Consider the following 14959-nt stretch of genomic DNA (forward strand, 5'->3'; position numbering starts at 1 on the left):
TCAAATGAGCATTATTTTCAAGAGTAAAATTAGGAGATTTAATGTGCAAATGGAACATAAAAGATGTGATCCTCAACACTGACCTCTCTCTTTCTCTCTCCTTGTCTCTGTTTTCCAGGTTAGCTTTATATGTGTATGAGTATTTGCTTCATGTCGGCGCACAGAAATCAGCACAGACCTTCCTGTCAGAGGTAAGAAGTTCTCTCAGTTTGACCTCCTGTTCATGAAGGATGAGAGTGATTCCCCCTCTATTGTATGACCAGGAATGGAATTCACATTATAGGTTGCTCTGGGTTCAAGCAGATGTTGCGTAATCTTAGTACAAGCTGGGGTCTGGACGTTGAAAACTTTAACAATATTAATATGTTAGTGAGCCAAGACCTGTTTTTTTGTTGTTGTTTTTTTAAAGTGGCTGAACAGCAATGTCCTTTTTACTGTTTATTAATTTGGGACAATGTAAACATAGCATCAGTTGGCAAACGAAGCCAGTCCCTGCTAAGTTAAATCGAGTGTACCTTTAGTATTTGAAACCATTCCAAACATAACCATTTGTCCCAGGTCTGCTAGACTTATTAGTCTCATATTAGGCCCCTGAACTGTCAAAGAGGTAAGGGCTCTAATGTGTTGCATCCTCTTCCTTAATGCACATCCTTCCTGCTAATGGTCCCGTGTCCAGGCTTTCTCCTGTACAACACCTCTCCTGCCCACTGGCTTTATTCAGCTCCACTTAATACACTACCCAACACTGAGAGAGGGCTTTAACGGCAAGCAAGGGCAGGTCTATAGCTCTCATCTCTAATACTGACATCATTTATCTGTCATTACATCTGGTGAGCTCTGTGTAGAGTCACATAGAGATACTGTTGTACGCACATGAGCTCACAGATGCGTGCTACACACACGCAATGCACACACCCAGAAGTGAGAGTCTAGTGGGCAAAACAGTTTTAACAGGCAGTTCAGCTGGTCACCTGTAAGAGTGCTTGCAACAAGCTTTGGTGAAGTGGGAAAGTTGAGTTTTAAATTTGCTTTTTTACTGATTTTGTAGAAAGCAATGAAGCTGAAGTTACGTCTGTGTCATCCAGGTCATGGTATTTGTAAGTGCTATACGAAGGCAACTGGACTTGGTTGAGGAACCTCAAGCAAGTCCAGTTGCCTTCGTATAGCGCTTACAAAAAAGCTGAGATTACAAATACAGATATTAAAGGAATAGTTTAACATTTTGTGAAATATGCTTATCTGCTCTGTTGCTGAGAGTTATCCCCTAATTAATCATTAAAAAAGTTACATCGCTTCCAGTTGAGTTCACACGGGTTCGGAAATTTGAAGGGGGAAAAAATAAAGAGAAAATAGAAAAAAAATAACCCAGAAAGAACAGAAACTTGCCCTAAATCACGCTCGCTGGGATGGATGCATCAATCAGACGCAATCAGACAGAAATTGTTTGCCTTTGCTTATAGTGTGCAGGCAGGCGGGCACGGCTGCTGGCGGCCGGCCCAGCTGCCAACAACCAGGATCTGACATCTAAAATATGAAGCAGAGAATGGGGAGCAGCACAGCGAGATTAAGTGGTCGGACTGCAGAGAACCTCGCTGATTTCAGAGCCCTTGTGGGTGAATCTTCCCCCAGAGATTGAGCATTATTGGTGAAGCTGCTGGAAAGGGGTGGAATTCTGGGTCGCAGGCAATGAGAGGCATACACACGCACGGATTCAAACACACTTACAAGGCGTCACACGAATTAAAACAACATCTACATAGACAGGGACTAAAACAAAACACACAGAGACACACACAAGCAGTCCATGTCCACAAGGCATGAATGCTAAGACTGCTAAGTCAATTTGACGCTAGTTGTCTCAGATGTTGCGCCTGTAACAGTATATTGCTTAATGATTTTGTTTAATCAGCCACGGCTTCATTTTTATGTAGTTGTCTTGTATGGTCAGAGTCAGTGTACGAGGATTAGACCAATAGTAATGGGTACATCCAAGCAAACACTTCAGCTTGACCTTTCACCTTTTCCCCTTCATGTGTTTCTAGCTGTAGGCTTTAAAGTGTTGAAGGATTTCTCATGAGTATTTGAAGAAAGGTTGCAAACAGACAGATTTGTTACACTCATCTTCATCACTCAACATTCAAGGACTGTGTTAGCACTCACTCATTGTTCTCCAGCGCTTCTTGAAATACACAAGACCTTATCACCCTCTCCTTTGATTTTTTTTCTCCCGTGTTCCTTTATTTTATACTTTGATCATCCCCCTTTTTACCTCCTCTCCCTCTCTATATCCTCCTGTTAAACCTCCTCATTGCTTAGTGCCTCCTGCTCCTTTCGTCTCAATATAGTGAACAAAGAACGCTCGGCGCACTGCATTGAGACAGTCCTCCTGTAAAAAACAGGCCCCTGTGCAAGTAGGTTATTATGACCCATGGTTACGTTTTATTGTTGGGTGACCTGTAGTAATTATGAAGGGAGGAGAGGAGGACGTTGGGTGGAGGGATGGATAGGTCGACAAAACACAGGACTTTAAGACAGAAGACCGCTGTTTGTTTCCCATATGAAAACGATAGCCAGCATTCCTTCTTTTATCCATGACCATCCCTTAACCACGTGTTTATTATTGTAACCATGACGGTGGAAGTCCTCTAACCTTAATGAAGTACGTAGTACTTTTACTTCCATATTTTTTACATACTTGAAACCCAAACCACGATCTTTTTCTAAACCGAACCAAGTACTTTTTGTATCTAAACCTAATCAAACCATTATCATTCTACAACCTTAACCTCTTGTTTATTATTGTTACCGTGGCAGCGAAGGTCCAGTACACCTGCCACTGGTGAGCTCCTATGGGTCGTATCTGAGGGAAGGGACAAGCAACCTGTACGGTTGTTTAGGTTGGAGGACTTCTTGACTACATCCTAAGAGAAAATAGAGAAATACCTTCAAAGGAATACATAAGAGGCATATAAAACGCACAACAAAGAAAGAACATGCAAGCAAATACAGACTTGAATCAATGCAGTAGTTGCAATACTTCATTCTTTTTCAAAGCCCCTTTGAAAGTTGAAAGCTGTAGAAAAACTAGTTAAGATTTTTTTGTCAGAACACAATAGACATTTCTGGTGGACACTAAATCTGATGAACAGTCTCAAGGCTAATGGTAGGAGTGTAGCCAATATATTCAATAATGTCTGAAATCAGCATTAGAATTTTAAAAACTAAAATAAACATTGTTTTTATTGTCATTTTACAACACAGTTGACAGTTGTTGACTTCAGGATATCTAGTTAAGTTTATCCCAAAAACTTCGGTTGGGGTGTAACATAGTTCCACTCTTTTGTACGATTTACATTGACTCTGCTTCTGTTTTCTGTATTTGCAGTGTGTTTCTTTATGCTGCATATGTTTGGTCAAACTGATCAATGTGTTTCTCACTTTGCAGGTTTTTTATATATTTGTGGTGTTTTTCTTAATCCGACGTATTTGTTGTTAAAGGGGTGAAGATGTTTTCATAAGATGTAGTGCGTTCAGCTGTCTCAGCCCGTATATCACAATCTCTGTCTTACACACACACACACACACACACACACACACACACACACACACACACACACACACACACACACACACACACACAAATGTCTCAATAGATAAGGGACTTCTGTCCTCACAGGTAGACTGAAGGCACACACACACCTGCTCAGTGCCATCACGTGGACTCTCCTGCCTCAATTAGCCTCTGTTCCTCGTTGAGTAAGAAGCCCACACACACACACACACACACACACACACACACACACACACACACACACACACACACACACACACACACACACACACACACACATACACACACACACACTTAGTATACACACAATACACTTCTGTCCCCAAGAGGACCACTCTATGCTCTCCTTCACAGTGCAGCACTCAGCTCTTTAGCTGCATTAAATCAACAGGCCCACACCTACATACGGCACATCACATCACTATAAACTGCACTAGGGAAATCTATAGAATAGACACTTTAATAGAAATCTGAAGCTTGGATCTGTTTTCTATATATATATTTAGAAAATATAGAATTCTTATTGCTCTCATGCTGTCCTCACAGACTCTGGTGAATCATCTCTCAGGCTGTATGTATGCACTGAGTGTGTGTGTGTGTGTGTGTGTGTGTGTGTGTGTGTGTGTGTGTGTGTGTGTGTGTGTGTGTGTGTGTGTGTGTGTGTGTGTGTGCCGAGTCACGTTTGTAGGAGTGTGTGAAGCAGGCAGCGGGTCTGTTATCTCTCACTGGATCTTATCTCAGTGTCCAGATACAGGCAGGAGCTCTGCTGGTTTGTGAGGGCAGTGGAGAGGGCTGCTGCTTCAAGACAGTCACACTGTCTTATCCACAAACTTCGCACTGCACTGCACTTCACTGCACTGCCCGTCGGCCTATTTTTCTGTCTGACAATCACTCTGTCTGTCTAAAGTTGGGAGGACAGTTGAGCAAAATGATTACATTATGCATAAAACATGCTGCAGTGTCTAATTTTTCATTTCCCTCCTCTGTCTTCTCCCCTCAACCCTTTTCCTCCATCCCACTTCTTTCTCTCAGATCCGATGGGAGAAAAACATCACACTCGGGGAACCTCCAGGATTTTTACACTCATGGTGGTGGTATGTATACATTGATCCTCTCTCTTTTTCTTTTTCTTGACCACACACACACACACACACACACACACACACACACACACACACACACACACACACTAACACACACACACACACACATACACGTCTTTTCCAGCAGCTCCGATTCATACTGTAGAAGTACTCTTGATGGTCTCAAAGAATGTGCAGGGGTGGAGAGGGACAGTAATTGCAGGGAATGCTAATGGTATCATCTCACACATGTTTAAGTGCTGTATTCCTGGCGTCCCTGTGATTGACAAGAGAGCTAAACCCCCCCTCCCGGCAGCTACAAGTGTTGATTCTCAGCCAAGTTCGAGAGTTACAGAGAGCATCTTCTTTCTATGATTTCTAAGGGAATTTATGGAAATTTATTAGTGATGGACATCAGAGATAGTGATACCCTCAGAAAGTGTAAGTCACAGTGAATCTAAAAATATTAGTATTATGTCTGTGTGTTCAGATTTAACTGAATTGTGACTCCGATAAGGAGCACCTTTTTGATGCAAATTGCAGGAATTGGGCACTGAGGTTTTTAAAGTAACATAATTGCAGTTTGAAAAGTTTTTGAGACTTTTTTTATCCTGATGCTCCATTTAACAGAACAAGGCTCTGACGTGGGTTGTCCCTTTTTTTCTTTCAGCTTCTTTAAACTAATCTGTCCGATCTGTTAATGCTAGATAAATAGAGAACAGTGTTTTCTATCTAGCCAGAAAAACGGGGTCAGTAGGCTTACGGCCTGACACATACACTGTTTTTCTCCGTGCCTGAATTAGATCGAATGGGAACACCTGAATGTAGGATTTTCCCTTTGTAGTACTCAGGCCAAGAGCTGGAAAATCCAACTTTAAGTCAAAGAGGGGAGCAGACAGACATTAAGGAGGAAGCCGGGCAGTTGGAAAGGATGCAGACAAAGAGACAAGCAGGCAGACAGACAGGGAGGTTGAGACGCTGAATCCTCAGCAAGGCAGCACGCGAGGCAAAGAGAGCCGGGATAAGAGGTTTGACAGGGCCTGCTTTGTTTGTCATTCATACTATCCTGCTCATCCCCAAAGCCCCCTGGCCGGCCCTGTGTAATAAACCCGGACATGCAGCTTCATTCATTCATCCTCTCTGGCCCCAGCATGTGTTGTAATTGTCCAGCCTGTTGACACGATTCATAATGGTCCTTAAAGAGCCTGGCTTCTCTCAACCTGACAGCTCTCAGTTGGACAGCTACCAGTAATACTGACAGAATGACATACACAAACATACAGCACAGTGTAAGTTTGCTTTCGCCTCTGCCGAGACCAATAAGAGGGCTCAATGAGACTGGCCCAGTGTGTGTGTGTGCGTGCGTGCGTGTGTGTGTGAGAGTGGGAAATACAAAGGGAAACTGTCCTCGCTTTTAGTCTGTTTTCTGACTGTATTGATGTATTTCAACAAAGTGTGGGAGATGACCTTGTGTGTATGAGTGTGTGCCAGTGAACTGTTGAAGAGTAGGCTGATGATTAGCTAGACTGAGCAGGGCCGGGCTCCAGTGTAGTATGACCTAGCTGACGGGTGTCTGTCTGGGCCATGCAGCACGTGGACATGGAGACTCACTGGGGGTGGGGTCCGGGGGTCGGAGGAGGGGGAGGAGTGGGGCGGAGTCCCCTGTCCACCTCTATGCCATCCAGCACCCCCCAACCCCCACCCTCCCCCAAAACAAAAGCTCCAGATGGTAGGAAAGCAACCAACCTCCCTCATCCCTCACCCTTGGCTCCCCCTCCCTCAACCTTTGTCTGGAGGCCTGTCCCTTTGTTTGCGGAAGAGAGACCCCTGAACGGATTAACTCTTTGCATTCCAGCCTCTTTTGTGTTAAACAGCCAAATCTAAGACCCCGACCCCACCGCCACCCCAGCCCCACCGCCGTTGTCCCCTCCTTAGAACCTCACTGGGGTTTTCTTCCCTCCTGTCTCTGCCTCTGTGGCTGTTTCCTGTAGGACGGCGTTGGTAGGTGGGGGGCTTCAGAATAAGACCATGGCTGGAAGAGGGGGAGGAAGAGGGAGGCTGGTGGTGGGGGTCACTCATCCACATCTGTTGTTATGGGTGGAAGGATAAAGAAAAGGCTCAGCGAGGGCTGCAGGTGTTGATTGTGTCATTAGCTCCCTCTCTATTGGCTGCTGCTAGTTGTCTCCTCCTTATCCCAAAATCGATTGCTTTAACCAGTTTTCACAGGATGGCCGCTGATTCCTCAATACACACCCCCACCTCCCCTCACAGAAAACATTAACACACACAAAAACCTCAGCACAACAACAGTATGTAGAGGGATCCTCTGTGTGATAGCCTCTGGCTGAAATTCTTTTTTGAGAGGGGCAGAGAAAACAGTGAGAGTACAGTCATTCTCTGCTCCTAAATGTCTGGACTGCTCTTTATAAACAGAGGTATCAGACAGTTTCCTTCTCCTTCTCTTCTCTCCCCTTGTCCAATTTATCATTCTTTTCTTCACTTCATATCATTCAAATCGTAAATACGAGCACCCAAATTGGAAAAAACATTCACATCAGCCTCCTAGTTGTAATTCAGAGTTTGAGACATTGGGAATTTCTGACAGCCATGACATTTCCCACTTTGTGAGAAGAAGTACAGTCTCACTCACATGGTGGCAAAATGGCTGGAAAGTCCCCATCAGTGGCATCTAAATTTAATTCAATATTAGTACTAGTCACACAGTCAATTCAGCTGATATAAAAGGAGCTATACGCTGTTTGTGTTTGGTTTCAATTGTTAACAAACTTCTACAAATATGTAACAAAACAGAATTGGTTCATTTGGGTTATTCATCTCGTTTGGCTGCACGACCTAGCAGTGGGGGTAACAATCTTGAAATAATGCAGGAAGTTTTTGGGTTCTTCTCAGTCGGCCAGGATTTCAAGAATTCACCATATCCCAAAACACTCCACGTCGTGTAGAAATATGCCAGTGCAGATATCAGGTATCAGCTCTGAAACTGAAGACACCCCACTGCATGAAGCAGTTGAGTTTAGAATTAATAAGGTTTGGTGGCACCACCGTTCATAACTGCAAAATTTCAGACGAAAATCAGTTCAGTTCAGTGCAGTTGCTGCGATTAATGGAGAGCTTTCACGTGAGAGTTCAACGTGCGATTTGGCATCGTTTACCGACTCAAACCACCTTGACACACAGATGTTTGAAGGAATGGATACCTGGAGAGTCAAAAATAGGAGAAGCTATGTTGCTGTGCTGCACCTTTGCAACTTCATATGACCTCTGCACCACAAAAGAGATGTGGCATGGTTTGCCGTCAGTCGTAAGAGAGGAGAAGATGGTACAAGTATGTTTGCGGAAACAACCCATGTTAACTTGCTTGTCCGGTTACCAGAGTGCAGGTATCACCGAGATTCCAGCATTACCTGTTTTGCAGCATCTGTGAATTCATCAAGCTATGTCACTTTCCTGTGTGATCGGACACTTTGTCTCTGGCTGTCCAAAAGTCTCTCAAGTCTCCACCATTCACCTGAGTGCAGGAGTATCCTCCACCTGTGCTTGTGAACAACACACATACAACTTAGGCCGTTAGTATTCTTGCAGTGACAGTTGCTGTATTTATTAGCCACAGTCCAAGGGGAGTGTTCCTGATTTACATGGCGCAGTTATGTTGTTTTCTTCTGCTCTCTGAACGCACTCCTGCTACCAGGAGAATAGCTGATACTTGAGTCAAGGTAATAAAGACAACTGGAAGGGTTGTGTTTCTCCGCCTCCGCTCTGTGATTGCAGCATTTTGTCCCATTAAGAAGAGTCTGTTCTGATAAGAGGAGGAGACAGCATGGTTGGCTCTCTGTAACTTTGTTTTTTGGACTCTGGTTCTTTAGCTTATGCTCTGTCGGCCTCCTTATCCCCATTTGTCTCCATCTCTGTCTTAATTTCTATTTCTTCTCTCTTCTCTCTTCGTACTGACTTACCAGCTGGTTAGATGGCTGGCAAAAGACACACACAGGCTTATCATGTAGACTTGCCGCCTGTCTTTCTGAGTCTTTGTTTACTCTCCTTATTATAATGGAAAAGCACATTGTAACCACTGGCTTTGTCAGACCAAAGTTAATTGCAAATAATTATCATGATGGCATTTAATTTTAGTAATTGTCTTCTTCTGGACGGCTGGACGCTAATTCCTTCCTCCTCTGTTCTGGATACAGAGTGTGTGTGTTTTTGTTTGTGTGCTGACAGCGTCAGCTCATATTTTTATTTAGCCTTGTTTCTCATTTGAATGAATAAAAAAGGCTTTGCATGTCTCCAGACTGCAATTTAAAACTCTCCTGTGACCCTTCAAAGTAAGAGCAGTTAGAAGTTTCCCTCTTTACAGAGTTGTGTGGCTCAAATACCACTAGTTACTACCCATAATACCATAAAGAGCTTCCCATGATGAGATGATTAGATTGAAATGATTAGATAATTGGATAAAAAATTTACTATTATGAGGGTGTGCAGAGTACAAGATTTCTAGCAGATTGCTGGTGCTAATTGCCTGCAAATGTTGACTTCCCAGATCATTTCTAAAGATTAATGTCTCTGAAAAGGAAGTGACAACAAATATGACATGGGCTTTCCCTCTAAATGTGGGTGGGAGACCAGATCAGTGCTAACAATCGTCACATCCAGATTTTGCCTGGACTGAGTTCTAGAAATACATGAGGTGGTACAGTAGAGCAGATTTTTTTTTCCCCCTGACTGCATCCTAACCCTGAAAATTTAGTTTTAAGAAAATCTGGGTTTAATTAGGACAGTAATATTTTGCTTTCTAATGTAACACCCCTTCACACCTAATGGCCCCTTTCATCTCCTTTTCTTCCCATTGTCACTCTGTACAGAAAAAAAAAACCTATGTTAACCACCTAAAACAATATCAGAATAATGAAACTCTTGGTTTCAACGTTTGGCCCCGCCCACCAGCGATCCTGCTTCAGATTATGCAGAGAGACACAGAATGAGATTTCCCCGTGTGGCTCAGACAGACACAGGTCAGCTCTTCAAATCGCAATATATTTCAGATGCACAGGCCAGGAGATGTTAGATCACCTTGCCCCTACCCCTGTGCCTGTACCTGCTTGTGTCTTTTCGGTAACAAACTGTAAACTGCGTCCCGTTTCATTTCCCTGTGAGCTGATTTGGATTTGCGATGGTCGCACCTTCTCGCCACGGCTGGTCTGATGGAGCAGCAATCTCTTTAACACCAACTGATAGATATGATATGTATACTGGCATTATTGTCAAGTGACAGAAGGGCAGCACAACACGCACACCAAATGTGTTCACCTCCGTCTTTGCACAGTCCCTCCCTGTTCCTTCAGCGACCTCCTTGTCTAGAGGGGACCCTAGTGCTCGCTGAACTCCTCAGGGCACCAACTCTGTCTTTTAATCTTTAAATACTTTAATAACACATTTCTATTTTAGCTCAAATGCTTTGAGAGGTCGGAACTGTGTGCCGCGGGGTTGAAATTTATTGTTCTTTTTATATTTTGGAAACCTATTGTTGCACTCTTGTTTTCTTAATGCCCTCAAATAACAAAATCAAAAGAACGTAACGGAGAGTGTTCATCAGTGATCCACAGTGTTTTATCATAATCATATTTCGGAGATAATGACACTAAACCATGGAAATCAAACGACCTTTAGGTTGGGAAATGACCAACATGCGACAGGGTGCTACTGAGCCATTCTCTGACAGCTCTGGGCAATCAGCTACTATCTCCTGCTCCATTTCGCAGTCTGTCATATCAAGTGTCACAGCTGTTCCTAACATCAGCACAAAAAATGCATGTAACAGTTTATTTGCACCTTTAATGACCGCAAGAATTTCCTCTCATGAGTTCATCATTTCTTTTTTTTTTTTAATATGCTGTCCATGACATCAATATCTTGAAGAGGGAGAACTGCTTATTGTGGATGGGCTTACCAGGTACTTAATTTCAGAGCAGTAATTAAGGGCCCATTTGGAGCGGGACCTGGTGGCCCCATGCTGCCCTGGAGGAGTGGGATTGGTCTAATTAACCAATATGAGTATAGCTGATTGGGCCATAAGTAACATAATCACAGCTTATTGGTCAATATGGTCAATAATACCTGCAGGTCAGCGGGGCAGGCTGAGAGGAACATTTGGAGGCGGGTCCTTCCTGGATAAAAGCTTTGTGGAGCTGAGCTGCAGGCTGGACTGTAGGGCTCTGGTGGCCAAAATGGATTCTGCACTTTATCTGACTGTAGAGGGTTCCAGTTTTTACACGGCCTTTTGATAGGGCTATCGAACCCCAGTACTTTGCGACTGCTGACCGATATGTGTCTATACTAAACTACATATTGCTGGGTTTTGGAGCTCTGTTGTCAAGTATTGACAGTTAACATCAAAAGCGTTTCAGGTCTTGTTTACATGTTTTTGGATCAGATATTTTCTGATTTGTATCATAACTTTGCAAATTTTATAGGGTTTTATTAAGTATAAAAAAGAGATTCATGTGCATTGCTCTTACACTGAAGAAAGTTATTCAATTGGAATATCCATCTTGTTTTACTCTCAACAGACTCTCTTCCAAACTATTAAATTTCAGCAAAGTTCTTGTATGGCTGCTTACGTTAAGACACCATTAACCACTGTAGTCACAGTTGTACTTGTGATTTGATAAATAATAACGAATGAATTATTCTGACACAAGTCTCCCAGTGTGTGATCATTCACCATCTTCAGAAGAAGATGCTTTTGTGAATGCAGAGTAATTCTTTTAAACACTGTTGATTAAGGTTTTTAAAAGTAACAGAAAAAAGTGTGTTTATGATACTCGAAAAATAATATAAAAAAGTATGATATTAGTATTTTACCAAAAGTAATGTATCAAATTCATACCAGTACTGAAACAGTTCAAATACTGCCTGCTTTAGTGGATTTGTTGTACCTCCATCGGTTCACTTTAACCACATGCACTCAGAACACTGTACACAAACTTGTCTCTATTAGAGATTTGCATATTGAGAACATATTATGTCTTTGGATCACAAAGGAAAGGGTCTAACTCCTGTCGCTCTCTTGTCCTGTGTGCACAGTGTATTCTGGGATCTGTACTGCGCCGCCCCGGACCGGAGGGAGACATGCGAACATTCCAGCGAGGCCAAGGCTTTCCATGACTATGTGAGTGAACTTAACCAACCCTCAGGTTGTGTATGAGAGGCACAAATATACACACAACCACCACTTGGACACACACATTCACACGTGGTTATGTGCATATGTGAGAACACGCAGAGTGTGTATCATTGAAAAGGTACTACTCTGGCTGTGATAATGCTGCCGGCTCTTGTTTTGACATGTTTCTTGCTGTCTGCATGTCTGGTGTGTCTGCTGCAGCCTCTGCTTTGGATTGGACAGACTCTGGGCCAGACGTCTGAAATAGCCTGCTTTTAAAAATGCAGCACCTATGAACGCCAGTTCTATATTTTGTGGGAAAGCCCTTAGACTTCCATCTTTGAATTTTTTAAAGTCTAACAAGAGTTCTTCATGCCATTCTGCCCATTATCACATAATCCACCTTGATCAGTTTTCTACCATGAGCGGCATAAGGCTGTAGCTCAGCCTTATGCCGCTTCCTCAAATGCTGACCCCTGACCCCTTGAGGTCTTAGCGAAACTGTCAGCCTGAGGTGAAAGGTCACGGCACTGCCTGGCTATTTATTGGTCCACTCACGGTTTCAGCAAAGGTCAAAGCACATAAAGCAGCTGGCTGATCACAGAAGCACATTAACAACCGCTTTCAGAGACAACACATATACACACAGGAAACACTTAGTGCTGGACAGTCGGGCTCGTTGTGGCTGCAGGGGCTGGACAGGGTGATGAAAGGTCAGGGTCTACGGCCCCCTTGACCCTCTCATCTTCTGAAGAGTTGGTGCAGTCGATCAGTAACCTATCAAACACACACGCGCACACACACGATTTTGAAGAGCTGGTTGATGTGTGAGTGGATCAACTAGAATTGAAAGTCTTTGTTGGTCCGGCTCTCATTATAGCAAATAACCATTTTGATGTGATTGCGGCCCTCACAGACTTTACCTTCTCACTCTCTGTCACATTGGGTTTTAAAATGGATTTCTATTCTTTACCTTGAATGTCTTCCTTTTTGAGTTGTCCATACTACATTAAATGTATGCCTCATGTTGTTTGAGTCATATTTGAGTAAGAATTACATGGGCTTGGTTTAGAATGTTGACTGGACGGGTCGCTTCAGCTACTGGATTATCTTTCCACCTGGTCAGAAGTGAAACCTGACATGGGCTAGAGGTGCTATTCTTACCATACTCATTTCATTCATGCTGTTTTAGCCCGTAGCCACCCGCCCATTCAGTTGAACTCTCTTATGAGGTTTGACAGCAAAAGTGTGAGCACTTGTCAGCTGAACAGATTACATTTGTTGTGCACGTACTATGCATATGCGCGTGTATGTGTGTGTGTGGGCACGACCTGATGTGTGTGTCTCCACGCCTGTCTGTGTGTGTGTGCGTGTGTTGGACAACCATAAGATTAATTACATGGTTAATTAAACCTAGTAGTTAATTAAATCTGACAACTGTGTCTAATTAATCTAAATGCCATATAATTTCCTACACCTTTCTCTAGAGGTAGGCCAGCTGGATACCTGCATGTCAGCTCTTTAGCAGCTCGAGTTTGACAGGCCTTGTCAATATATGGCTGAAGTTCCAAGCTGCATATTCTGCCACCACAAAAGCTGCATTTTAAAAGTCCATGTGTTTCAGTCTATGGCTACTTAAATCAGTCAGGGCCGCTAATTCTGTTTGACCATAGAGGGAATTAATGAAACATAGATTTCGACTGGAGAGCAGGAACTTGAAATATAGCAGCAAATGGGAGGCTGTGAGGTCTGGTGAGCCTGTTTTTAACACTCAAACAAATAACTTTGTTGTAGTTCAATGATTCAGACAGTGTTTTTTGACCTTTGATCTGGCTCAAGTTCAGGAGGTCAGAGTGACTGAGCTGCCAGACTGAGAGGGCTGACTTGTTGGTGATGGATCAGAGAAAAAAAACATTAATTTACGAATTAGTTGTTAGCCATTAACTCCTTAAAGATACAATTTTCCCTATCAAATGGAAATATTCTAGATGTCTTGTGCATTATTTTTTACACAATTCCCCAAAAGTCAGACTCATTGATGCTGTCTTTGGAGAATTTGGTATCTCCACTAGAATTTAAAAAAAAGTATCTCTAAATAGCACAGCAGGAGTTGGTAATGACTGACCCAGGGGGCCGCTGGTTTTTAGTGATACTATTTTGTAATAAAAGAATACGATAAATTGTACTCTGTTTGATTTGGTCTGTTGCTGATGATGAATGCTTTAACTTCAGATTTGGCCCAAAACAACAGTCAATAGTAAAGCGTGACAGTAAAGTGTGTGTGCGTGCACAGAGGGTGTGGCAGAGGCTAAGAAACGTAAAAAGGTGTGATTGAGCACATGTGCTTTTGAGACTGTTACTGTGTGTGTGTTTGTCTGTCTTTGTGGATTTGTGTGACAGGGAGAGAGAAAGAGTGTCAGGGGCAAAGCGTGTGAATCCCCAGGGTGATGAGGGGTCTGTCTGTCTCTGATTAACTCTGGCTCCTTGGTCCCCGCAGACCGACGGCCTGATCAAGTCTCTATCACGGCCCCTTGCTGATAACGGCTCCCTCATTCCCCCGAGTTGCCCGGGATCACAGAGTGAAAAACAACACAGCTCCCAGGAGTCACACACACACTCCGCTCTATACGTAGCTCAGCAGGAATAGTGAAAGAGGAATGTGTGCAACATAAACCAGGATTTGTTTTTATTTATGTTTTTTATTATTATTATTTTTTTTAATAATTTATGGTCCTCTCTTGTAGCTACGCTGTCAGTTTATAGTAGATAACAGTGAGAAAATACCAGCCCGCTGCTGTAAAATTGATATTTAGAAATACAGTTTGCTTATTTGTTTCCTTGAACTAATTCGGTTGCTAAGCAACATTGAGCCAGAGTAGAGTCTTAGTTACAGATATGGTTTGGCTCAGCTCAGTTTGGCTCAATTTGGCCCGTTTTGAAGGCACCCCTTACTCAGCCCTGTCCTACTGGCCCTCACTGAGAGCAATGATGTAGACTTTGTGGACTCTGCAGTTTGGGAAAGATAATGGAATATAATGTGCTAATCCTCAGATCTGGGGACTGGTTGACAGCTAATCCAGGGGAATGTGGTGGGATTGGAGCCCTGGCCACACTCCCGGAACTGGA

At 43.2% G+C, this 14959-nt stretch overlaps 1 protein-coding gene across 3 annotated transcripts in view; it reads left to right on the forward strand.

Annotated features, from left to right (window-relative positions):
• The window catches only part of ssbp4 (single stranded DNA binding protein 4), an 88782-nt gene that overhangs the window by 9739 nt on the left and 64084 nt on the right, over positions 1 to 14959 (forward strand). For all 3 annotated transcript variants that reach the window (XM_040129281.1, XM_040129282.1, XM_040129280.1), the window contains exons 2-4: positions 119 to 191; positions 4604 to 4665; positions 11755 to 11839. In XM_040129281.1, the coding sequence (XP_039985215.1) occupies positions 119 to 191; positions 4604 to 4665; positions 11755 to 11839 (220 nt within the window). The remainder of the gene's footprint in view (positions 1 to 118; positions 192 to 4603; positions 4666 to 11754; positions 11840 to 14959) is intronic.

Source organism: Xiphias gladius, chromosome 6 (genome assembly GCF_016859285.1).
Source record: "Xiphias gladius isolate SHS-SW01 ecotype Sanya breed wild chromosome 6, ASM1685928v1, whole genome shotgun sequence".
NCBI lineage: Eukaryota > Metazoa > Chordata > Actinopteri > Istiophoriformes > Xiphiidae > Xiphias > Xiphias gladius.